This window comes from Streptopelia decaocto (assembly GCF_964273445.1).
Source record: "Streptopelia decaocto genome assembly, chromosome: 3".
NCBI classification, from domain to species: Eukaryota; Metazoa; Chordata; class Aves; order Columbiformes; family Columbidae; genus Streptopelia; species Streptopelia decaocto.
This window is the reverse complement of record NC_138656.1, coordinates 101,416,454-101,442,224: the sequence shown is the minus strand read 5'-3', so window position 1 is coordinate 101,442,224 and position 25,771 is coordinate 101,416,454. Positions and strand designations below refer to the sequence as shown.

Genomic DNA, 25,771 nt, shown 5'->3' with positions numbered 1-25,771 from the left:
CTGGTTCTTGTGTACTCAGAACAGATGAAACCCATTGCAGCTGGAGCTGCTTATTTGCCAAAGGAAGGCAGATTCCCTATGGATTTATTCCACACCCTGGGCTCTGCAGCACATGCTGTACCTGGTTTAAGTGCTGTGTGTGCTGGTTGACCAGACAGACATGCCAACACAGTCCTAGAGATAAGACCTAATTTGAGTTTTTCTTTGAACCATTTCAGTGATTGTCATGAAACCTTTGGGATTCACATATCTTTGGTATTCCATGAGCAATCCATTGTGTTTGGCTTAAATTGGCAATTTAAAGTTCCTCAGGAAAATCAGCTAAATTCAGAGAATGATGGAGTGAAATCCTGGGCATACTGAAATCAGTCAGTTTTGGCACTGACTTTCAACAGGACAAGGATTTTGCAGACAGTTACTGTAAATAACTGAATATAAAGAGATTTCAGGAAGAGGCTCTTCACTGAAGAGAGCCACTTTTCCTCAAGAAACTTTGTAGTATTTCTGGGTGATTTCATATTTGTGTGTAAAAAAAAAATGAATTATTGCTACTAAAGCCATTACAGACGCACGGAGTGCACACCAATTATGTATGTCAGCAAACACATTTGTATAAAAGTGTATGTAGTTCTGAAAAGTCATACTGAAAAACCTGAAAGTAAGCCTAAGGTTTTGGGGGAACTTGCAAGTAAACAGCGCTTTAATTTTTCTGGTTATGTAAGATGAGACAAATAGTCTAAGGACCAGAAAATCAGTAACTTCATGTCTCAATGCTTTTTTAATTGTAAACTAGCACTGTAGTTTCATCATCAGAGAAAGGGATTATATGTTCAGTAATTGTATGGTTGTGAGTGACATGAACATAAATAGCTCCTTTGTATTGTTTTCTTGATTTTTTTTTCCAGTAAGCTTTAATAAAAAACAAACATGGATATTTTGTATTGTGGGATAGAATGCTCTGATGGTTCTTGAGAAATCTTGTGTTTGCGGGCTTGCTTTTCCTTTGAATGCAGTTTCATAGTGGTTTGGATGTTGAGCTTATAGTATGCAGCAGCAGATACAGGAGCATCTGGACACAACAGGCAGAGGAGGTGTCAACAGTTTCAGTTGCTGAGGTGATGGGAGGAGCTCCTCACATCCTACCAGTACGGCTGGCTCCTTCCATCAAATCACTGAGAATATGTTAGGAGTGGGATTCATCTGACCATATCTAGACTTTCTTATTGTCAACACCTACATCTGAGCTCGTCACCCCTTTTGGATCCCAGGAGGAAGACAGACACCTCCCTGATGCACTTCATCTCCTCCTGGAGTATGTATTTAAAACTGGTCAGGTGAATCATCGACTGAAAGTTCCTTTTTTTCCCACTGCCTGTAGAGGAAACCTGTAATGACTAGGTCAGATATCTGAAGTTAGGTGAGAAGAAACTCTTACTGTGTGGGTCAGAAAATATGTTGAAACTGTAATTAATTTACATAACATATCCATTGTTCAGGGAATACAAGGGATGAGGGTACCTAGGCAGAATTAATTCCACTCCAGATACCTTAGTTGGGTCCTTCATGTTGTTGGGATCTCTCAGATTTCCCCATTATTAATTAGCAAGAGGAGCCTGTAGACTTAGAGAGGTTCTTTGCAATGAGCCCCAGGCATGTCTGACGGGAGGCCAATGTGGGTATGCAGCTGGTTAGATCCACGTCTATTATTTAATGGAAAAGTTGTTCTCCACATTTGGTTTCACTCTGGATGACGAAGTGTAGGGAGAACTGCAGAGTTTCCCATAGCTGGCGTCACAGAATTGGGTGACATATCAAGCAGAATTATCTGGTATTGAAAAAAATGCATATTTCCCTTCATTAAAGTTCTACTTGATTTAGTTCATTATAAATTGGTGATCTTTGTTTCTGCTGAAAAGCTAATGTGAAATGAACAGTCTGGGTTATGTGACTCATCTTAAAATGTACAGCTACAGTAAAGTTAAAATAATCATGGCCATTTCTGTCAGAGTTTTAAGTTATTTAAATTATTGGTAATCTAAAAGCTAATAATTGCGTAGCATGCTTCTAGCACTTTACATCTTCAAAGTGTTTTGCAAGTGAATCACAACACAACTAAATTTTAGAAGCAACTTTCTATTTATAGGGAAAATGAATTCGAGGGATAATGTAGTTTGACCAAGGCCACAGAGGAGTCCATATCAGAGCCTGCATGAGTTTCTGATGGTTAGTCCTATGTACAAAGCTGCCTCTTTCCCTCCCTTTCTTTAGCACACATTCTCATATATATAATTTCCCATGTAGCTTGTCGCTTATGTCTGTCTAAATGTGACCTGCTATAACAAGGCTAACGTTTTCTGCAAGTGACAGAAGTCTTATTTGTTAATATGAATTTTGAAAGATACTTCTAATTTGACAAGTTCAGCGGTGCAGGGGGCTTGCTGTGTTAACACAGTAGAAACTGGATTATTCAATTATTTCCTTCCTTAAGTATAGCAAAATTCTTGTGTGCTTTGGATACCGTTACAAAGTAACAACAGATAAATGCTGAATTTTTAATGAGCACCACTGACTACTATATTAATAATGAAACTCTTGAGAAATAGTTCACAGGTTTATTACTAGTGGATACCCTGCTGAAGTAGTGATACTATGTGTTCAAAACAAAGAAATGTGATGAATGTTTAGCATTCACTTCACTTAAAAAAAAATCACACCCTGTGCATTATGTGGCTTTCCTGAGAAAACTCCATCTGTTATGAATTAAGTGCACCACTATTTCCTTTACAGTAAAAATAATGCCATGATTTTTTCCAGTTTTTTAGGTAAAGGAAGATGACATAAGCTCTAGCAGAGAAATTTTGCTTTCAGATTCTTTTTTTGAACCCTGCCTGCCTACCAAAGCAGCCTGTGGTGCACAAATAGGCTGTGCTCATGGGAGCAGATTATTATATGTATGTCTGCTCAGACAAATACACCTGAAGAGTCTGGCATTTAAATGGAGCCCATCACGGAAGAGCTCTAGCTAGGCCCTGACCTTTTTTTGTCTAGCTCTCTAATCAGCATGCTTGTTGGTTATTGTTATACTATGCTATATGGTATGATCTCTGCAGTATACATTTCCATTTTAACGGGAAGTAGTCGCTCTAATATGCATGCACGTATCCTCTGACTTTCATTTTTTAATGAAAATACATAAACTTTTAGATTTAGGACATGAGCTGATACTTTCTTGCATTTTATGTAAACACTGAAACCAATTAATTTGGGAAGAGGGCTGGAGAAATAAGTGGGCTAATTGGGCTGTTTTCCACTATTACTACAATACTTTTGACTGCAAGGAACATTTCTTAAAAGCAGCAACAGCGCTGCACTGTATTGAGATAGGCTGGACGTGAGATTTGTCCATCCCTGAGCTCTTCTGTGACCTCTCACAGCCTCTGTCAGTCAGAGTAGGGCTGAGTGCTGCTGTCCTGGGTGTGAGCAGGACAGGATGTCTCTAGTACTTACTGTTTTTATGGAGAGTTGTAGGTGCTGTGGTTGTTTGAAGGTGGGGGGCATTTCACTCATGTCTGTATCCATTTATACAGCCACTGCTTCTGCTTTTGTGCAAGCCATGGTAGAGCTCACGTGTGACTACCACCTTTCTTCTTCCACCGCGTTCCCCTCCTTTCTGATGGCCAGTGTCGTAGCATTTGCCTATGATATAGGAAGCAGAAACCTTTTAGGAAGCAGAGGGTGTCTGAGGATGTGTGGGTAGCACTGTGGCCCAGAGCCCAAGCCTGTCAGCGTTGCAGCGGCCTTGAGCTCAGGGGATTCCAGGCCTCAAATTAACAGTTTGCTCATGTAAATATGAAAAGGTTCGGGAGTGTTTTGTTGCCCCTCATTAATAAACATGAATGAGCTGAGCAGATCCTGCCTTCTGTCTGACTATATATGTGGGGTAAAAGCAGTGTTTCTGTGTTTTTATTGTTTTCTAAATCCAGCCTGTTTGTCAGAATGATTCATGATCATGTCATGCAGATTTTTACAGGAGGTTATTTCATACAAACTCACATATGTAGCATATAAAAGTCACAGACAGAAATCAAGAAATACAGCCATCATTCTTATTGCCAGCTTTTTTTTTTTCCCCCATCAGTTACTGTTGCTCATTATAAATTTCACCGCCAGCAGTTTGTTTTTCTCTTCACTTATGCAGAGTGCTCGTTCTTTTGACTCATCCTTGTCATATTTCTTCCCACAGCTAAACGCTACTGTAAGAATTCCAGTCCAACCAGCAGCACAACGAGCAGTTATGCCCCCAGCAGCAGCAGCAACATGAGTTGTGGTGGAGGCAGCAGTGCCAGCAGCACCTGCAGCAAGAGCAGCTTTGACTACACTCATGACATGGAGGCAGCGCACATGGCTGCCACTGCTATTCTGAATCTCTCCACTCGCTGCAGGGAGATGCCTCAGAACCTCTCCACTAAGCCTCAGGATCTTTGTGCAAGGGTAAAAATCAGTAATTCTGTTCGTTGATGAAGATTTCTTTTTACTTCAGTTGCTCTGTGGCCCTGATAGAATAATAGCTTTAATTCATTTTGGTTACTTTGGTTTTTTTTTTTTTTCTTTCTCTCAAGATTAGCATAATCTGGTGGCTCTGCTAAAGCAGGGAGAAAAAGAAAAAAAAAAAGATGCAAGTTGCTTACAAATATCTCAGGAAAGCCTGATCAGTATATAAACTGGTGATACTAATATAAACTGGTGATACTAATAGCATGTACTCCTTTCTTTTTTAATTTGTCTCATACTAGTGAGACCTATAATTATAAAAGGTGTTTGGATTGCTCAAGGCATATTAATTGCACTACTGATTTTTTTTGCTACATACATACATTTTGTGCAAGGATTAAGATTTAACGATGTATTTTCATTTAAAAGTCACAAATGGGACCTAAGGTTGTAAGATCTAGCAGGAGGAAATCTATGCTACTTGTATGTTATAATTTCTTGCCTGTGATATCACAGTTCTTAAGTCACTGCATGATACATTTGAAATTAACAAATCCACCAATACAGGTGACTTTAAATGTGCTTAGCAGTAGTGCAGGGTCACTAATGTTCTGTATGTTCATAGAGCCTCAGTGTCTTATGAAACGCCTGTATACATACAAATTAAAGCTTTTGTTATGGAGCTTTATATTTTAAGAAAAACAATCCAGTATTAACATTCATTAAATATTTACCCAGAGATATTTCTTTCATTATAAACATTTAGTTTTGACTCTGATAGCTGTTAAGAAATTAGTATTTAACATGCACCAGCTGACAGTATGCTGCTTCCTGTAGGAGACCACTAGATGGCTGAGCAGACAGATGTAGTGCAGAGGAAACATTTTTATTGTGCTTATAGAAGATCTTTTGAGCTGGCAGACATCTTCTGTTCTTCTATATATAGACAAAGGTTTTCTTCCTGTCATTGTGTAAGCCCCTTGATCGTTCATAAGAAGCCCATAGCAGTAGGTATTAGTAACAATAATGATTTGAGCCAGAATGGCTGGTGACTTTCTTTTCAAATGCTGCATTTTATATTAATTTATTTAATACTATTAAAGAGGGAAACCTCTTTCTGGCATGTAAATAAATGTGCTTGTTCTCTATATCAACACAACAGAAAAAGTTGGAATACAGTGCTAAAAATCTTCTGTGTCAAAACCAAAAGGGGCCTCTTTCCTAATGTGTCACCCTATGTTGAGACTGAAGGAATGACTCTCAAAAGATAAGCAAGTAATTTCTAGATTAAATTAGCAGGATAGCAGCAATTACATATATACTCTGACAAAAGGCAGGAATTCAGAATGACAGATTTGCACACACGGTGCTTTTCTGCATCTCTGTTGTTACTCCAGAGGAGAGAAGGGCGTCAGGCCTACGTGGAGTCAGTGGCATTCACATTAGTTTTGAAACCAAATTTCTTGTGGAGCATTACGTTTTTGAAAGGATGAGGGGTTCTCTGCAAGCATTTTTATTTCTGTCCTTACTTTTTAAAAATTTGTCTTCATTTTAAGATATCTTATTTTTCCTCACCTAATGTAATAGACAACCCTTTTTTGTTTCTATCGAAGAAACACCCTATTCTTCACAGTACCTCAATCACCACAGAAACTGGTACAATGTTGCAACTATTCTTCTGCCTAAACTTATTGATTACAAAGAGAGACATATGAAATGTTAAAATATGTACATCTGTGGGGAAGGAGCTGTGAAATTTGAAGGTATTTCCTCATTGGCAAATGGTGTCTAAAAGGACTTGCTTTGATACCCTACTTCTCTGTTTAATTTTCTGACATTATCTATTAGAGTATTGTTAAATAAACAAATATTATTTGATGCGAGCTGGTGTTTGTTACTCTAATCATCCAGGCAGGTGTCAGGACTGGAAACAAGAATTATACAGATGTTACCTCATAGATACCTGTCACAGAATAAATCAAGAGCATAAAGAAAACAACAAGAAAGTACCTTTAGAGATTTCTACTTTTCATTCAAAATTTTGCACCTGTGTGCTGGCTGGCAGGAGGAGTAATGAAGACTCTCCCCTCTTCCTCCAAACATCAGATCAGCCATTCAGGAAGAAATCTACTTTAACAGCATTAATGTTGTGTAACAGCATCATGCTATGTGTGGGAGGGGGCTCAATGCTTACAATCTATACAGGAATGGAAAAAGCATTTTGTCATTCTGCTAGGCAATCAGATTGAAGAACACAGAGAGGTAACAGTTTGCTAGGGTGAAGCCAAATTAACAATATTTTTCTTATTTTGACAGAATCCTGACATGGAAGTCGACGAAAATGGGACATTGGATCTGAGCATGAACAAGCAGAGGCAGCGAGATGGTTGCTGTACCATTTTGACACCACTGGAGCCAATGTCCCCGCAACGGCAAGCCGTGATGAACAACCGGTGTTACCAGCTGAACGAGGGTGACTGCTGGGACTTGCCAGTGGACTACACTAAAATGAAGCCCAGTAGGATAGATGAAGATGATTCTAAAGAGATTAATGTATGTCTTTTTCATCTATTAGTTCTCATTGCAGTCTGATTTTGGTAATTCATTAAATTTCTGAAATTTGGAGGGGAAGAGGAAACAAAATTAATATATGCTAAAATAGTGGTTTTCTACAAAAAAGGCTTTCTGATGGTTAATCTTTAGGACTGTATCATGCTGGCACACATCTGATCTGTGACTAAGTTCCATGAGACATTTGAACCATGAATGTGAATCATGTTTTCTAACAGCATCGTCATGTTAACAAATATTTTCTGCAGCAAAGATGTTTCACTATATCCAGATTATGTTACTCTGTGTAGGCAAGTTGGCATAACTGTGCAATACTGGGATAATCAGCTCTCAAGACAAGATACTCTGCTGAATCTGAAAACCATAAATGATGTGCTGAGTATTTGAAAGCATGTATTACTTAGAAATCAATTTAAACAAAAGCAGCAGAGTATAATGTAAGCTTTCAACTATTTCAGCTAATCTTCTTCTAGACTACTTACACACTCCTGATAGCTCTGTGTGTGAAAGGGCCTGCTTTAATGAAATACTTTGTTTCAAGAATACAAAGAAGGGATATTAGAAATATGTATTACTTTTCAATTCATAATACCAAGACAAAGCAAAGCCCTTTAAATGGAGGAGGAAAATAAAGAAAATATGTTAGTGAATTTATTTTAGTTTTCAAAACTTAGAACAACCAGGGCACTGAAGAGGTCTGCTGGCAAGTTTTAAGGTCAGTGCTCTTGTCCATCAGGTTTCAGCCTTATCCACTGTGTAGCTGATGCTTCACTCAACGCAATTTAGCCATTTTGAGACTTCTAGAGATTGCTCTCTGTTTTTTCTTGGTTTATAACAGAAAATTATGCTAATCATCTGGGTGTGGCATGTCTCCTGCTAATGTTAATTAAAACATATAACTATTTTCAGTAACTTTGAAACACATAACGGAGTGGCATTTTCACTAGATGCACTGAATGCATTCTAGCTCTGGTGTTAATTACAATTTTGCTATTAATTTCACTGAAGTTAGGAGGAAATCTGTCACTATCAAGGCAACGTGAGATAGACAGTAGAGTGTGTTTTTTTCAGAGCAAGCAGAACTCCCTGTTTCTACTGTGGTGTTGATAGCACCATCTGCAGGCATCGCTGTATCAGTACATTCAGCCACTTCATTCCTGAAATTGATGTTTTTGAATTTCTGAATGCATTACTGAAGTTAATTACAAATTATCTAATTCTTCTGTGCCAGGCAGATCCATTGAGGTTTTCCCCCGATTTAGATTTGGTGTTTAGATGTTAAGATTGCTCTTATTTCATCTTTGAGATGTTCTAATGTCTTAAAAATGCTATTTAAGGTGGCTTTTTGATGCGTACGATACTGTATTTTGTTATCTTATTTTCCCTTGCGTGTGTTTTGTGGTGACTTAAGGAAAAAAATGTGATTCTTTTAAAGCAAAATAATATGACAGCTATAGAGAAAAAGCTGTGTTTTGCCCTTCGCTTTTCTTTTCTAGTTAAATGAACTATATATTTCATATATTGTTGAGCCTTCATGGAAATACCCAAATATTGTTGAAAGGTTTAATAGATGAAGGAATATAAATTAATTTCATTAATTTTCTCTGGCAGAATAAGATAAAGAAGGAGATAACGTCTGATGACTCTGCTTTGTATTATTTTGCATAAGTTGCAACCTCACCTAGCTGAAACTAATGCATATATATTTGCCTGTAGCCAGAAGATTTGGATCCTTTCCAAGAGGCACTTGAAGAAAGAAGGTATCCTGGTGAAGTTACAATCCCAAGTCCTAAACCCAAATACCCTCAATGCAAAGAGAGCAAAAAGGATTTAATAACGTAAGCATAATGTGAGGTGAAATTATTTTTTCCTTTTAACCTTTTCTCTCTTTGTCTTATTTTAAACAAACGAGTACATATACGCCTTGCAGTATGAGCATGCAACATTTGCAGCATATAAATGTTTCAAACTGCTGGTTAAGTAAAGTGATAAGCTAACGTGTATTTGCTTGTTCTTAATGATGCTATATTGTATTGAGACGCCATTTTCATTTAAACCTGTTCATTTTGCAGCTTTTCGATTAGGATGCTTAAAACCCCTTGCAGTCATTGCAGCTAAACTGGAAACAATGAAACTTTTAAAAGTTTTTTTTTAAACATACTTACTATTTTGGCTGTTTTTGTTTTTGTTTGGTGGCAGATGTCCAACACCAGGGTGTGATGGGAGTGGTCATGTGACTGGTAATTACGCCTCACATAGAAGGTGTGACTTCATTTTTTTCATGGTGGATTCTGTCTTTTCAATTTATTGTTTTCAGCTTACCTCAACAATGCTGTCAAAGTAAAACGTTGAACTATGTGTTAACCCTTTGAGTAATATATGTTGATCTTAAAAGCATGCTAATTTGTGTGTTGTATAAGCGTCTTTTATTTTTAAATAGATTACTAAAATTTCCAAAGTATTCTTACGCATTTAAGTAGTTAACCCAGGAATCTCAAATATTCTTTGTTGCATTTTATTAGCTCATAGAGAAACAAACAAACAAAAAAGAACATTTACAGTATGTAATTTTGGAAGTAAAGTTGATACCTAAATATATTCAGAGGGTTAACTATATTACAAAATTCAATATTACAGCACTTGCCCCATCGCTTTTCTGCATTACAAACTTTTACTTTTTAATTTTTATGTTGTGTTTGTTTGGGAGTGTTCAGTTAATAAGAAGATTAACTTACTTGTATGTCCTGCCATGTCTTACAGTTTATCTGGCTGTCCCTTGGCTGACAAAAGCATTCGAAGTATGCTGGCCACAAGCTCACAAGAACTCAAGTAAGATATAAAGAACAAATATTTTCGTTATAAACATTTATTTGACCGCAAATTGTGTATAATTGTATCAGAAATTAGAAAGGCTATCCAGAGACCTGCTGCAGAAGGGGCTGATCTTGCTTGGAACATGTGCTGAAGTCTCTAGAAATTTCATGCAGGCTGGCTCTATATATGTCTCTTGACATAGTATTTAGTTTTGTGTATTCAATAGGTGATAGGGATGGACAAAAGTCACATATTCTGGATTTTCATCTAAAATTTTAAATTCCTATTCATTTTTTTTTGTGAACACTTGAGTTTGCTAGTTAGAGCAGAAAACTCTCATGCGATTAGGCTGATGAAATGCTTCTGATTATACCACCAGTAAAGTGCTGTAGTTTCTCAGACATAGATCGAAGGGAAGAAAAAGCAATTTGTTTATCCCTAATGCTTGCATAATTTTCCCCAGGTTTGTATCACTGTTACCATTTGACTGTGTTTTTTTAGTGTTTACGTAGTTATTCCCCTACTTAAAATGCATTCTTTACAATTCCTTTAAGTTCTTTGGAGTGGAAATTGTGAGCAATGAAAGTTAGAGAATCATGAGATTTAGCTTTGATCTGTCTTCCTGCCTGACTGAAACTCTGTATGTGGAAGAACTGTAAAGCATTTGTTAGAGCTATGAGATACTGGTACTCCGGAGTTGGTACTTTGGTTAACATAGAAAGATGTTCATAAGGAAGAGGAAAAATTGGGTAGGGAAAGTATGACTGGGTAGCTTATGCTGCCATGCTAAGCAGTATTCTGTCTTTATCATCCATGAATGCCTTAAATAGCATTTATTGAGTTCAGTACATACCTTTTTGAAAAGAAATAACTGTAAAGCATGGGAAAGATAAGAAAGCAAACATGACAAACCTGCTAAAGTAAGACTGCTCTCTAGTCTTAGCTAATCTAGTCACTAGATACAAACAATAGGTACAAAATTTGCAATTGATTTCCCACCCAGTCAAAAACAACTTTTTGAAACTATCAGTTTAGATCATGTTGGTATCTGCTGCTAGAAGGCCACGTGATATGGAAGGTGAAGGGATGTAAGTGAGATCAGGGAAAACATGTAAGTATAAGCAGAGTAAGACATGGGCATATAATCCCAGAGAAACTCAGATTTGGACCTGGCTTTTGGGTTGTGAAGGCTCAAGTGGTAGATGTTTGAGGAAATGTAATTACATAAACAAAACACAGACAAGACTCTTGGGGCAGCATGAATAATAATTTAAGCACATACTTTGCTGCGCTAACCCATTATAAAGTTTCTACTTATGTTAAGAAAGTGTTCCTGAATTATGCCATCTCCTCTGCCTTTCTCAAGTATCTGCAGTCAAGCCTACCTAATACAGACCAGGAAGAAAAAAAATGCCTCTTGAACTTGAGAACCTACTACCATCTCATGGTGTTCCATCTACCGATTTCAAGTTTTGCTTAAGCAGAGAGAACAAGATTAAGTCATATTTGAAATTATATTTTTAGGTTTAGCATCTATTATTTATTTAGCATAAATTATTTATTTATCAGTCATCATAATACCTATTGAACACATAAAAATTCTGTTAAGTGAACTCAAAAATTAGGAAATACCAGAATTATAAGCAGACTTTCTTTTGTGTTTTCATTACAATGCAATCCTTCATTTTCTGTCCACATATTTTTTCACAGTATAACGAAGTAATTTTTTGCACAGGGCAGACAGTAATCACTGCACAAGCAACTAATAAATTTCATCTGTTTTCCTCATTATCCCATGTGTAGCCCTGTCTGCTGTCCACTGCACTTTTGTCAGACTGTACTTTCAGGATGTAACTACTAATTCACTCACATATTTTCACTGCCATGGCATTGGAGTGTTTCCTAATGAATTTTTCATGGTTATAAAGGAATTAATTTATTTTCACCTGCAATTATACACTGAAGTAGGTCAGGGTTAGTATTATCCTAATTTTATAGCCAGAAATGTTAAGCATGTAATTTTGATTGTTCAGTTTGAGACTTCTAGGACTAAATTGGTCAGAGTTCTTGTTGTAGAGAGCTGTATACACACAAAGTACCCACTGAATTCACTTCGGCAGTTTTACACAAGGAGTGATTGACCCTTTGTGAAAAGGGATGAACTCCACAGAAAAAACAGGATAGAGTCCAGTGTTCCAGAACAGCAATGAAACTGTCCTGTCACCTTCCCCAAAACTCTGATCACTTCCAGCTTCCACTCGGTCCGTTCACCCTGTCCTGTTTTCCTTCATAGTTTTTTTCTACATTGCTCCCTGTCTCAAGCTTCTTGCCTAATCAGCCCATCTCCTGCCATCGCTTTTATATCTTTATTATTCTCTACCTCTTAGCCATCCTGCTGAAGTTGGCGCAGAGAGAAATATAGCATCTGCGCATTTCTCACATATCTTTGAAAGCAGGGAAGTAGGAGTCCTATGCGTGGCAGCACCCTTTATACAGCTCTCATTTATGCTCTTGTTCTCTGCCTAAGATGGAAGAAGATGTGATCATGTATATGATAATGCATATGCACAAAACAGCTAAACGAAAGCTACACAAGTCATTCTGGTTTTGAAATTTTTTAAGCTGTGAAGAACTCCATTTACATCTGTTATACTTCTTTGTGTAAGGTTTGGGGGTATGATTTCCTTGCTTTTAAAAAGAGCAAGCTGAAAACAAGCAGAAATTCCATAATGTGGGATTCTACTGGCTCCCTGTCAGGCCACCAGCCACCACAGGAACTTTTCATATCTGATGGTAGGTCACCTGAACTCCTGTGGCAGCAAACAGCAGTAGAAGGTATAATGCTCTGCATGGACTGGCACCAGAAGGAAGTGGGGAACGTTGCTGGTGGTTTTCGTACATATTTGCTGGCAGCAGAAGAGTGGTGAGAATCAGTAACCTTGGCTCCTGCCCCAGGCTGTAGAGAGAAATGTATACACATTTTTTTGCCTATATCCCAAGCTGAGATCCCTTCTGTCCTGTCCCTGACAATCTGTACTGTTCCCATCTCTTCTTCATCTTTTATTCCTTGTTACAGTTTTCAATGTAGTTGTTTCCAGTCATCCATAAAGACCTCAATCTCTGTAAAATTTCTGGAAAATAGTTTGCTAATGTATGGAGTATAAAGAAAAATTGATAGTGTGGTAGAATTGATAGTGCAGCATAGAGATTGTATTTCTGGACTGCATAGTTTGGAAAGATTTCATACTTTCATGGCTTTGCCATGCATAGCTTGTGCAGCAAATATTGCATTTGAGCTGGTAAAGCCTTTATATCACATTTTACCAATACAAGATATCCTTCTGTGCATTGTATAACACAAACAAGTTACGAATAATGCAGCTTCCTAACTGGAATTTTGCTAACACACTAATTCTTTTTAAGCCCCAACTACAATAAAATAAAGAGTAGCAGACACTTCAAATAATATCTATGAATAACATCATCCACATAATATTCATACTCAAAATAAAATGAGAATCTGAAAAGGTTAGAGAAAAGTTTATTTCATGTAACAGTTCTGCTCAGTGTATTGCATTTTGGTAGATGTGGCTCTGTAAATTCCATCGCCCACCTTCCCTGGCTCCTAGAACAATAATGTTGCAGCTTTCAATTAAATGATTCCATGGTCGGCCTCATCGTTCCTTACCGTTCGTGCTTCTCATTTGTAAGGCTTCTTGCTCAGGTTTACTGTGCAGATTGTACAATTCTCCCCTTTCACCCAAAGCCCAAGTGGAAACATGAGAGTCTTTGTGCAGAGTTTATCAGCAGACCAAAGCACTTCCACAACCTGGTCAATGATCTCCAAATAACAGAAGAATTTCTTTAGCTTTCGTTCTCAGTTACTGCTTCTGGCCAAAAACGAGGTCAACAGCTTTAAGGGTCTCTGAAGAAATTAATATCTGGCAAGAACCCAAGCTTTTCCAGCATGAAGATTTGGGTTATAGTGCTTGTGAAAAGCAACTAATTTTTAAAGGACCTAGGGACAGTATATTGATGAGTAAACTTAACTGTGATGGGAAAGCAATTAACAGACCACCCAGTGACAGCTACCAATATTAAAATATTCACAAGTTAAATCCAGTTTAATCTTACCCAGGGGCCTTTTTTTATCGATTTTCCTTATTTACTCCTTATCATAGGAGGTTTTTCTAACAGTTACAATTACTTCAAAAGTTTAATCCCATTGTAGCATTATAAATACTATAAAAAAGGCAACATTTTGAAGCACTTTTAATCTTATTCAAAATTAAAAAAAAAAACAAACAAACAGAAAACAAACACTAAAATTAATTATTGCTTTTAGAAGGACACATTTTGATCATCAGTAAATCAATCTCAGCCAAAATGCAGCATACTGACTGAGAACTTTTCTACTTGGTGTACTTCCAGCTTGGGAACCAGAGAAGTTGGGCACCAGAGACTACCAGAAAATTACAAACTTAGTTCTACTTAGTGCTGCATTGATGTAGAAATAATCATACTTTGTCAAAGGCTGTAGGTAACTATTAGCTTGGTCTACCATGGAACTGATGATCAAATTGTCAACGTTTATCCTTGTTTCTTTGGACAGTTTTCTGCCAGAAAAAATCCCATTAGTGCTTATATTAGAGAATCCGAACCTCTGAAAGATTTGCAGTTCAACCAGGTGCCTACAAGTTTGGATACTTACCTGATACTGTTGTAGTGTGCCCCGTCCTTCATTCCCAGAGCACCTGTGTCTCTGTGTAGATTTTGAGTGTCGTTGTTTTCTGTGGTGGACAGCTTTTGGTATTCCCCTGTGGAACTTACAGAGATGAGTACAGTCTCATTTGCCTCTCTACAATTAAGCCTAAGCTCTTTTATTTTCCACAACTCTTCCTAACTCGAATTGAGGAGCTCAGTCTGTTTTTGCGCATTGTCCACGATGAAGAGTTGGTATTTCTGTTCCTCCTTCTTTCTATGTCACTCTGCTCTATTTTCTACATTATTGGTGGTCATCTTCTAGTCTTTCTCTTATCTTCCTTTTATTCTTGTCTCCCTATTCCCAGATGTGTCATCCTAGTAGTGTTTTCCATTCATTTCAGATGGAAAGGTGAGCTTCTCTGAAGTTTTCCCTGTTAACCACAACTCTTCTAGGAAGAACAGCTCCATGCAGTACATTGTTTTTCTGGATAGAAAGGATATCCTTAGTGTGTGCTTCTAGGGATGTTCTTCCATGTCAGCATAATACCTAATATTCAGTTTTTATTGGTGTAGTTTTACTGCAATTCTGTCAGCAAGAACTAGCAGCTGGGAAGAAGGGATGTCCTCCCAGAAATGGAGAAGCCTGCATTGTGATTATTCTTATGAATATGTAAAATAAAATATTACTGAAAAAGTAATATTTTCTTCCTCACTATAGTGATCTTGCAAAAAAGAGGCCTTCTCCAAATACAAAATTAAAATGCAGAAACAGAAATGAATGTGATAGATTAGTAAAACATCACAGAAATATTCCCCTCTTCAGACAGGTAACTGGATTATTCTTGGGCCTTGATTGGTACATATACTCTTAAAACCTTGATAGCTCTCCCAATATGCAACCACTTTTTGTACTCAGACCAGTTATTTCTGCAGAGATCTGTTTAGCCACTGAAGTGATTTCCCCATCTACATCCTGTGTTTGTCACATGAGGTGTTTCCAATGTTCAGTGCCTGGGTGTACATTTGTTGCCTCATCTGCACAGGACTGTTACCCCTTACCTTGCCTTCCCTTCCCTTCTCCTGCTGAGATTACGTCTGTCCTATAAGAACTCAGAAAGACTATGACCCATTATATAATTTTCACTCATTTTTCTCATAGAAAATTACCTTTTATTACCAGAAGAATAACCATTTCCATTCTTTTTATCCCTTTTTTACCTCTGTTGTTTATGTACTCTCTGTGTTTTTCTACATGGGAAGCTTAATAGAAGTTGTCATTACATTTTTCTTGAATACTGAGGTTGTTGAGCCTAGTAAGTAATCTTGTGGTATAAAGAAATACTCCTTTGATGCTAAGTACATATCCTTTGAATCTGCAGATAATTTTTAAGTTCCTTGGTGTTTTAGCTAACTTTTATGTAGAAAATGTGATTGCAAGGACCAGATGAGATGTGTTTGGAGTAATGTTAAAAATTAGTAGAGTCATTTGTAAATGATAGTGTTTTATTAATTTATCTGCAATGTTATGCTAAAACGAACTGGGTTTTAATGTGCTATTAAATTGCAAGTTAGCGTGCAAGTCTAATTTAAATTATTAAAACCAATACCAAGGAACATAGATCCCCAATAATATTTCACCTCTAAGGAATAATCTTTCCCATTTTGTTCAACTAGATCCTTGGGCCAAGTGAAATTAGGAATCTCATGTGGTTTCAGTGGGTTTTTTTTGCATTTTTGTTTCCTGTATTTATTGCAGATTTCCACTTGGATACCTTATCTTTGATGGCAGCATGCATGCCTGGCCAGAACAGAACACCTTGGGCTCTGTTCCTGCACTTCTCAATACTCAAATGGGCACTGTAGGTTATACCGAGCATTTCCAACCTCATGTTGTGTGGTGTTATTATAATGTCCTTTGTATAGAAACCCATCATCTGCAGCAACCTCATCTCTGTAGTCGCAATAAGTTTTACATATGGAAGTGGCTGGGCTTTTTTTCTGTTAGAAAATACTTCAGTTCTGTTTACATAAGACCCTTCATCATTTTTTTCATTACTGAGAGGTAGTCTTAAAAGCATGTACTCTCTAAAATCTTCTTAAAAGCCATCTGCATATCAGTACCTCTGATCCTGTGAAATGTTCCATGCAGGCACAAAATTGCTTGCATGAAGCACCTTGCAGAATCAGGGCCTTAGTAAGTTTTCAATACCATGAAATGCTCTGAAATTAGAAACTTCATTTGTACAGTGGCATCTACAGTACCCAAATAGTTTATGGCCTCTTTCTTTCTGTACCTAATTATTTAAAACAAAAGATATGATAGCTGTACTTTTTTGCTATTTGGATTTCAATCAGTATTTAAAACCACTTGCCACTTAGTTGTCACTCAAAATAGTCTCAATTCAGATGAATGTTCACTGAATTAGAGTAATTTTTTCAAAATAACTGGTATGACTTAAGAGTCTAAACTTTGTCTTCAGAAGGAATGTAAGTGCTGGGCATCCGCATCCCTGCAACTTCTATATGCCTAACTTTGAAAGTAGAATTCAGTGTCTACCGTAACAACTTAGGCAGTTTTGAAGATACAACCCTTAGTTGCTAGGTTCTTCACTGATCACCAAATATTTCAGTGTGAATGTTTATTTGACAGCTCATTTTAATTTTCAAAACTTTTCTCTTGTCAGTCATTCCAGTCCCATTCTGTGCAGTCCCTAACCAGCTATTCTGAGAGGAGCACTTAATTGTGATTAATTATCAATGAATTGTTTAGTTATGTTAACATGCCCAATGAACCTCTCTAAGGCCTCTTGTCTTGGAGTGTTTCCATTTGTACAGTTTCTTCTGCCTTCCTTGGATTTGGTCACAACTTCTTGTCATTGAATGTGTCCTACATAATTAATCTCATTCAGCCTGACATTTACTCATATTCAATTCAAGGGTCTTTACTTTGGCACAATTTGGTTATTGTGCAAACTCCCATTGTGATGTTGATCATTTTTGCTTCAAATCAACAGATCATAACCAATTGCTCATTCCATCCAGATCCGCAAAGATCTGCAACATGATGCTGTGGTATATCCCAAGTGCTGAGGCAATCCCCATGGGAAGTTGCATAAACTATACGGTTGCTAAAAGGGGAATTAAAAATGCAGTGTTTTGCACTTTCTGTGTTTGGTCAGACTTGCCAAAAACCTTTAATGTATATCCCAAAATAAAAGTAATTTTGTCACTCAAAGTCCTAAATACGATTGTCCGGATCCTCAGTTGGTGTAGATTAGCATAGCTCCATTGCCTTCCGCGGAGTTACGCTAAGATACAACAGTGATGATCTGGGCAGATGCCCTCAGCTGCTCTCTTGGGTTAGCATTCATGTTTGATTGCCTTATTTAAATATTTTGAAGTTATAAAATTCCTTGCATTGTTTGGTTTCTTAGAACGGCCAATTGCTGACTTGATTACATGGTGTCTGTATCTGCACAGTACAATATGATTTTGCCATGCAGTTAAGTTTATTTTTACCTCAGTGCTATTGGGACTTTATGTGGCACACATTTTTTGCAGCACTGTAGTACCTATATCAATGTTTTATATCTCTTAAATATCCCATATCCCTCATAAACACCTCATCATAATCTTCTTTGACAATATTTTTTGTATTCCCAGTAATTTGAATTTGAATTTGCTCATCTGCATGCGAAATCCGCTCTTCTACCCTAACACACACAGAATTTCCGCTGCTTCAAAGTCTGCTGGTTTCTCTCCTTCTACAGATAACGACATTGTGCTCTTTCAGCATGGGCTCATTTGGTGTACACTCTGTGATACAACCTTAGATTTTGAGGAGCATTTTAACAGTGGCCATCATTAATTGTTTTTGTATGCTTGACTGTGCTTACACTGCACTCAGCTCCAGCAATATCGGTTTTCTGTAATAAAAAAGAGGCAGAGGAGGACTACAGTATAAGCACATTATTATTGTTATGTGTTACTTTCTACACTGTGGTAAAAAGGAAAAAAAAAGAGAGACCCTTGAAAAAAAATTAAATCTAAATAAATTATATTTAGGATGCAGTTTCCAGACTTATACTATTTACATAGTTTCATTAAAGTGATCAGCTGTAAAGTAGTCAATCAGAGTGATATTTAAAATGCCCTCTCCAGGCTTCAGAGTTAAGACTACATGAAGATGAATGGAATCTTGTTTCCAGATTTTCAGACTGCAAATTAATGGGAACATCATTATGAAAGCATATTATCAGCTTAAAAGAGCTATGAATATAATTTATTCAAGAGAGATTAGATTCTATAGCACTTTTCTTCTGTATTAAGCAGGAAAGGAATCAAAACATGCAAAAGCAATTTATAAGAAAACCAAGCCAGCATAGCCTTTTTTGCTGTTGTTTTGTTTGTTTGTCTGTTTGGTTGGTTTTTACACATAGAGAACTATTTTTTCCAGGCCAGTCAGTCTGGCACTTCTCTTGAACACATAGTTCACACAAAAAGCATGTTAAAGCAGACTTACTAGAAAATCACAACTTACTCATTTTGCCTGTAAAACTGAGCTTACAGATTTTCTGTTTGCTTGTATAAACTGATAATAGCTGAAAGAGCTAAAATGACCCTGTGTTAAATGCAGTCTACTGAATGCTGAATTCAGAGCTTAATAGGTAAACAACATATATTTCCTTTTTGATTGTGTGATCTTAATCTATAATTCAGCCATGTGTTAGACGTGGTATCAGACAATAGATATAAAAACGAAAAAAACATCTTGGTTATTTCTCACAAATATATGTATATTTCTTCCTTTTAAATACCAGGGTTATTCTTTAAAAGAGAGTCAATTCAGTACCTGCTATTTTAACTTCTGTGTATTTCACAAATGAGTTTTAATGTAAAAGCTGTAAATGTTAGGTATGTTGGACACTGCAGAGATATGTCACTGGGTTTGTTCCCTGTGAATAAGAGTTACAAGGTTATTATGGGGAAAAAAAAAACAGGGAAATAATAAACATTTATATTAAAAGAATTGAATAATTTAAAAAAATATAGATTATGGGTTTCTCCTCAAGGCTTCTCCAGGAACCATTGTAGGTGGTGATTTGTTTTCCTCTGATGCACTAAGCGAGAAACATCTGTCAGGAAAGTGTAAGTATGTTCCATAAGTATAGATGTAATGGAGGAGGGGCGAGGGCCTTGGTTTTTATTAACACCCAATACACCTGTTGTGACTTCAGCGTGAAGAATCTAAAATAATGGAATTCTTAATAAATATTTTCTTTATTTCTTTAAGCCAGGAAAGGTTTAATCCTCAACACTCCCATTAACAGAAAAAAACCTTCAACGGTTCTAAGTCTTTTCTGAGGCCTGATCCAAAGTCCTTTTAAGTGAATGGAAAACCTCCCACCATCTTTAGCTTGCTTTGGATCTGAAGTTATGTTCTGTAACTGTGAAAAGCTTTCCATGAGCAGCATGTTTTTAATGGAGCGAGAAGAATATTGCAAGGCCAAATTCCATGCATAACTCCATCAGCAGAATTTGCACTCCTTACACTTGACAAAACCAGTTTCAGTTGGATACTGTCATGGGCAGAGTCCTACCATTACTTGTTAAAAGGTATTTTTAAGATATTAATTGGTCGAATATTGTTAAGGAAATTATTTAACTTTTGTGTGACTTCTATTGAATGCAGAGGTTTATTAACCTCTATAAATTAAAAATGATTAATATTTAATGCAAAGGAGAGTTAATTGTCTACCAGTTTGTATGCAAAACTTGTACTCAGAATACAATGTTTTAACTATAGTTTACCTGATTTTAATAAAATTTTTACAAATTTTGGTATTAGCTCTGCTGAACCCAGATTCATAAATGGGTAACAAGTAAACATGTCAGGACTACATATCTCCAATTTTTGCAAAAATTCTTGTGAATGTCAGTGTACCACAGACCGAATGTGTTTTATATATTTATATAAAGACCTATATAATCAAGAATGATCTAAAAAATAATTTTACTTCATCTTAAACTTTAAAGGCCATTATTTCAAGGTAGTGGGATTGTCTTTAAGGCTAAGAAGAACTTTTTTTTTGTCTGTTTGCATCAATGAAAATACTTTCTATTCAAAAATAAAGTAAATATAATGAATAAGATGTTTAGCCAAAGGACATTTTTTTCTTATAAATTTCCTTCACCATAAAAAAGAGAAATATGCCAATTTCTAAAGACACTGCCAATGGATTAAAGTCTGTGCAAGAGATACAGTCCACAACAGTGCGTACTGGGAAGTGGCAACCTATAGGAGGCATTTCCGTAAGAAGTAGTTTGCTGGGTCACCTGTTCCACAGTCTTTCATTTGACATTCTTGAGATGCTATATTCATCTTGAAATTAGTGGTTTTCCTATGGCTGAATGAGTGTTAAGGCTGGAATTCTGCCTATTCCTAGCTCGTGCCAGGAGGTTAATAAGATGCTCTTCTTCCATGTTGTGTATAGCTGAGGGTCGCAACCTCTGAGCTAATCAAAACAAATAATTTGTTTCAGCTGTGTTCCTGCCTTACGTATTATTCTCCCAAATCAGGGGGCATTTAGTTTGCAGAAGTGTTTATGAGGACAGTGATTTTTTTTAAAAGTATAAAAAAGTATAAAATAGTTTGAACACAGGGTGTAAAAATTCACTCGGAAAGTAGAAAGTTACAGTTCCTCTTTTCCAGCTTGGAAAGAAAAAAGTATTAATCAATGTTTAGGTGATCTCTGTATCAATGCTCACCAAGTGAATTAAAAATCAGAATAAGTAGATAATAGGATCATAGAATAGTTTGGGTTGGAAGGGACCTTCAAAGTAATCTAGTCCAACCCCCTGCAATGAGCAGGGACATCTTCAACTAGATCAGGCTGCTCAGAACCCTGTCCAGCCTGGCCTTGAATGTTTCCAGGGATGGGGCAACTACCACCTCTCCAGGCAAACTGCCACTCTTTTACCACTGCCATTGTAAAAAATACTTTCCTTATATCTAGTATGAGTCTGCCTTTAGTTTAAAACCATTGCCCCTTCCTTGGCATATCGTTACATGCCCTACTAAAAGTCTGTCCTCATCTTTCTTATACGCCCCTTTTAAGTATGGAAAGACTGCAAAAAGGTCTCCCCAGAGCCTTCTCCAGGCTGAACAACCCCAATTCTCTCAGTCTGTCCTCATAGGAAGAGTGTTCTAGCCCTCTGATCATTTTTGTGGCCTCCTCTGGACCCTCTCTGGCAGGTCCATGTCTTTCCTGTACTGAGGGCTCCAGAGCTGGATGCAGGACCCCAGGTGGGGTCTCACCAGAGCAGAGGGACAGAATCACTCCCTCAACCTGGCCACGCTCCTTTTGATGCAGCCCAAGGTACGATTTGCCTTCTAGGCTGCAAGTTCACATTGCCGGCTCATGTCCAGTCTTTCATCCACCAGTACTCCCAAGTCCTTCTCAGCAGGGCTGCTCTCAATCCCTTCTCCCCACAGCCTGTATTAATACCGGGGGTTGCCCCAACCATGGTGCGGGACCTTCACTTGGTCTTGTTCAACCTCATGAGGTTTGCCTTGGCCCACTTCTCGAGCTTGTCCAGGTCCCTCTGGATGGCATCCGGTCCCTCATGTGTGTCAACTGCACCACTCAACTTGGTGTCATCCACAAACTTGCTGAGCGTGCGTTCAGTCCCACTGTCTGTGCCACTGATGAAGATATTAAACAGTATTGATCCCAGTATGGACCCCTGAGGGACACCACTCAGGGATGTTTGGCTATAAGCACACAAAAACAAGTGATTTTGGAAGAGAAGTGTATTGTTTTAAAAAAATCAGAGGGAAGCCCTTTTCTTGTAAAAATCATATTAGCCTCTCACTCAAGGCTGCTTTTCTAATTATGCAGTGCGTGAGAGCTCTGAGCCCAGAGGTGTAGCAAAGTGCTTCTGGGTGAGTGAGCTGTTTTCTCCATTGCTGCTGCAGCCACTCATTGTGCTGCGCAGCCAGTTGTCCCAGCGTGTCACCTCCAGCCTCTCCCACACTTTGTGCAGCAATTCAGAAAACTGTTCCTGCAGCTATTAGACTGCAAAATTAAAGTGGCTCTTTCATGAAATGTTTACAGTATAAACCAAGCTTGTGCTGCCTAATCTTATGGGAGTTGCAGAAGGGGAAATTGTACAAAAGCGTAGGCTTTCTGCCTTTGTTAACTTTAAGGAGAAAGTAAAGAGGGTCAAAGTAAGAAAAGACACCAGAGTGTATCCCATGACAATAAAAAGCACAATTCATTTTCAAGTGCTCTACTTAATGATACCTTGGAACAGTCTTATGAAGCTGGAATTATTACTTATGTGCTTTTCAATACAGTCTAAGATTCCAGCACAAGAAGGAATAGTTTATCTTGGAACAGTTTTAATGGTCTTCTCAGAGCTTCCTGCCCTCACTGAAGGGACGTGTCCTTTGTTCACATAATGTGCGAACTGCCTCATACAGTCTGACAGGTTAGGGTGAAATGGCACCAATTTCAGGTTATTGAATACCGTACTAAAAGCTCTAGTGTTTCTTTTACTGCTACCCAGGCAGCTGCAACTTCCCTTCAGGAGGGACAGGAGACCTGGAAGCAAAGGCAGATGGATGCCTGGAGTGAAAACTAGGAGTATTATCTCAGCCACAAAGCCTGTCTCACTGATTGGGACATTTGGTGTGATCCACTTTATCTACCTCACTGAGAATTTATGAGCATTCATTAGCTCTGCAAACTGGTCTTCAAAGTCATAATTTTCAATTGTTGAAAAGAACATCTACAAATACAAAGAAATATACAAATATTTTTAATATATACAGCTATACAAAGAAATTAGCTAATGGTTGAACTTGAACTACCAAGAAGAGACTGAAATCAAGTAGAATGATAGTGCCTGATCTTTGTGGAAATGAACCTGTAAGGAAAGTTTGCATCTGTACTGCAATGGGAGGCCAAACAGCATGCTTTCTGATACAATTATAAAACAATGTAGGTTGGGACTTCCAAATTTTACCTAGTCCAAACTCCTGCTCAGACTGAGTCTACTTGGAGCAGGTTGCTCAGGACTTTGTTCGGTCAAATTTTGAGTATTTCTAAGTTTCTCTATCTCTATATAGAGAATATTGTAATCTCTATATAATATCTCTAAGTACCTCTGTCTTTGAGTTCTCACAACTTATTCCAGTGTTTGACCAGCTTGATGGTAATTTTTTCCCTCTATAATTAATTGGGCTTTCCCATGCTGAACCTTGTCCTCATTGCCTCTTATTCTTCAGCTGTGCAGCTCTGAGAAAACTTTTGCTATGCCTTCACCACACCATCCTGCTGGGTATTCGTAAACAGCAGTCAGATTTCTTACACTTTTCTTCACAGGAGTGAATAAGCCAATGCTCTCAGTCTCGTATATCAAGTGCTCCAGGCCCATAACCATCCTGCAACGTCTTTCAACAATGCGAATTTGCAGTTTAGTGTTTACAGTTCTCAGAACTCTGGGAAGAATACAGAAGACGTTGTGCCCTCCTAAGTGTTAAGTCTGATTTGTCTGCTCACTCTCTACCATCTGAGACTAAGGCAGTAGGGTGGATTGCTTGTAGAAATGACCTGTGCTCATGCCCAACCTGTCCTCCTTGCAGAGAGGTTCTTGACTGGACTCATCCTAAGAATTTTTCCCTTTAGTATTAATTAAGTCTTGCTAACATTTCAGGCCTGAGGTAAATTCAAGTAAATGATGAGGTATACTTAAAAGTCAGTGTAGATGAAGCATGTCTCAAGTCAATTGCACCAAAAATAAAGTATGTCTGAGAATTGCTCAAAAATTAGTATAAACTCACACAGAAGACCAGTGACAAAACTGGATTTCCCTTAGCTGTACTGTTCATTAGCCTTCTTACTAGACCAGACTGCCTCTCACAGTCTGATATAATTCACACTCAGTATTTTCACATTTCCTCCCTTGGGCTTCTGACAAATGTTTTTAGGCCTAGAGGGAAAAAGCTGCTTGTTTTTCATGAAATGAAAACTGAAGGATTTTACTTTCTTGCTGTTGACTCTTCACCCCTAAAATAGAAAGTAGTATCTCTGCTTTGTCTGTCGGGGAAAGCAAAACTGTTGTGAGTTTTCTCCCCTGTTATTGGATGGCACGTGTTTTCAGATAAGAAATTCATTCAGAAGAGATTTTGAAGTCCATCCAGTATAGTAACTTCATGGTACAACAGAACTTCTCAGTGCTAATGGGCACAGTGCAGTGACTGCATCTGGAACAAACCTACCTCTCAGCCTTTAGATGCAATTAGTCACCTAAACACATTTTACATCAAACTATTGCGTTAACTTTACCTTACCTTTTTGAATGTGCACTGAAAATCACCTTTATATTTGCTCTTTTGAACAGGAGAGTAAGAAATAAGCTGTTAATAGTGAAAAAAAAAAATCCAAGTCATTACATTTTGTGTCATTTGGATTGTTTTAAAAGGGTTTTTTTTTTTGCAAACTTTTGCATCCTCATCCTGCCCATGGTATATTTCCTAGGTGACTCATTGATCTTTGCAGTCCTCTTCATTTCTGGCTTTGTCATAATGCTAGACCGAGAGGACTCTCATTAGAGGCAGGTATTCTGCTCCTTTCTTACTTATATAGGACTAGAAATATTTCATAGGCTTCATCTTTCATACCAGTATTTGATATACTGTTTTCAAAGAGGGCATATGAATTTGGCTTTCTTCACACTCTTATTCTTTCTGTCTTTCCCACTCAGCCTTTCCTTTCCCTCTTACATTTAATCCAACTGTTACTTTTCCTATGTTCTTCTAGAGTCATCCTGTTGACCAAGTATTTGTGTGAGCACAAGCTAATCAGTTCTGCTCAAGTGGAAAACAGATAAACAGAATAGCTAAAGAATGGCTGATGATGGGTTGTGCCCATTCTCTTCACAGTGACTTCAGTGGATTCTTAAGACCACAGACTATATGCAAATTGTTAATTTGTAACCTCTGTTTTTAGCTATCCTAATCTAATAGTTTTTCTCAGTGTTTCTTGGGGAGGTGCTGACCATTTTGAGTATTCCAGATTCACAGATTTTGAAGTCATCCTAAACCTCCAGGAAACTCTCAGGAAGTGACAAATTCAAGGTCATACTGCTGTGCCCACCAAATGTTTTAGTAATTGCTTAACCTGGG

General features: G+C 37.6%; 1 protein-coding gene across 3 annotated transcripts in view; it reads left to right on the top strand.

Annotated features, from left to right (window-relative positions):
- The window catches only part of MYT1L (myelin transcription factor 1 like), a gene marked incomplete at both ends in the record, with an annotated part of 129,868 nt that overhangs the window by 65,802 nt on the left and 38,295 nt on the right, over window positions 1-25,771 (top strand). For all 3 annotated transcript variants that reach the window (XM_082048464.1, XM_082048463.1, XM_082048465.1), the window contains 4 exons: window positions 4,244-4,491; window positions 6,808-7,044; window positions 8,779-8,900; window positions 9,823-9,891. In XM_082048464.1, coding sequence (XP_081904590.1) covers window positions 4,244-4,491; window positions 6,808-7,044; window positions 8,779-8,900; window positions 9,823-9,891 — 676 coding nt within the window. The remainder of the gene's footprint in view (window positions 1-4,243; window positions 4,492-6,807; window positions 7,045-8,778; window positions 8,901-9,822; window positions 9,892-25,771) is intronic.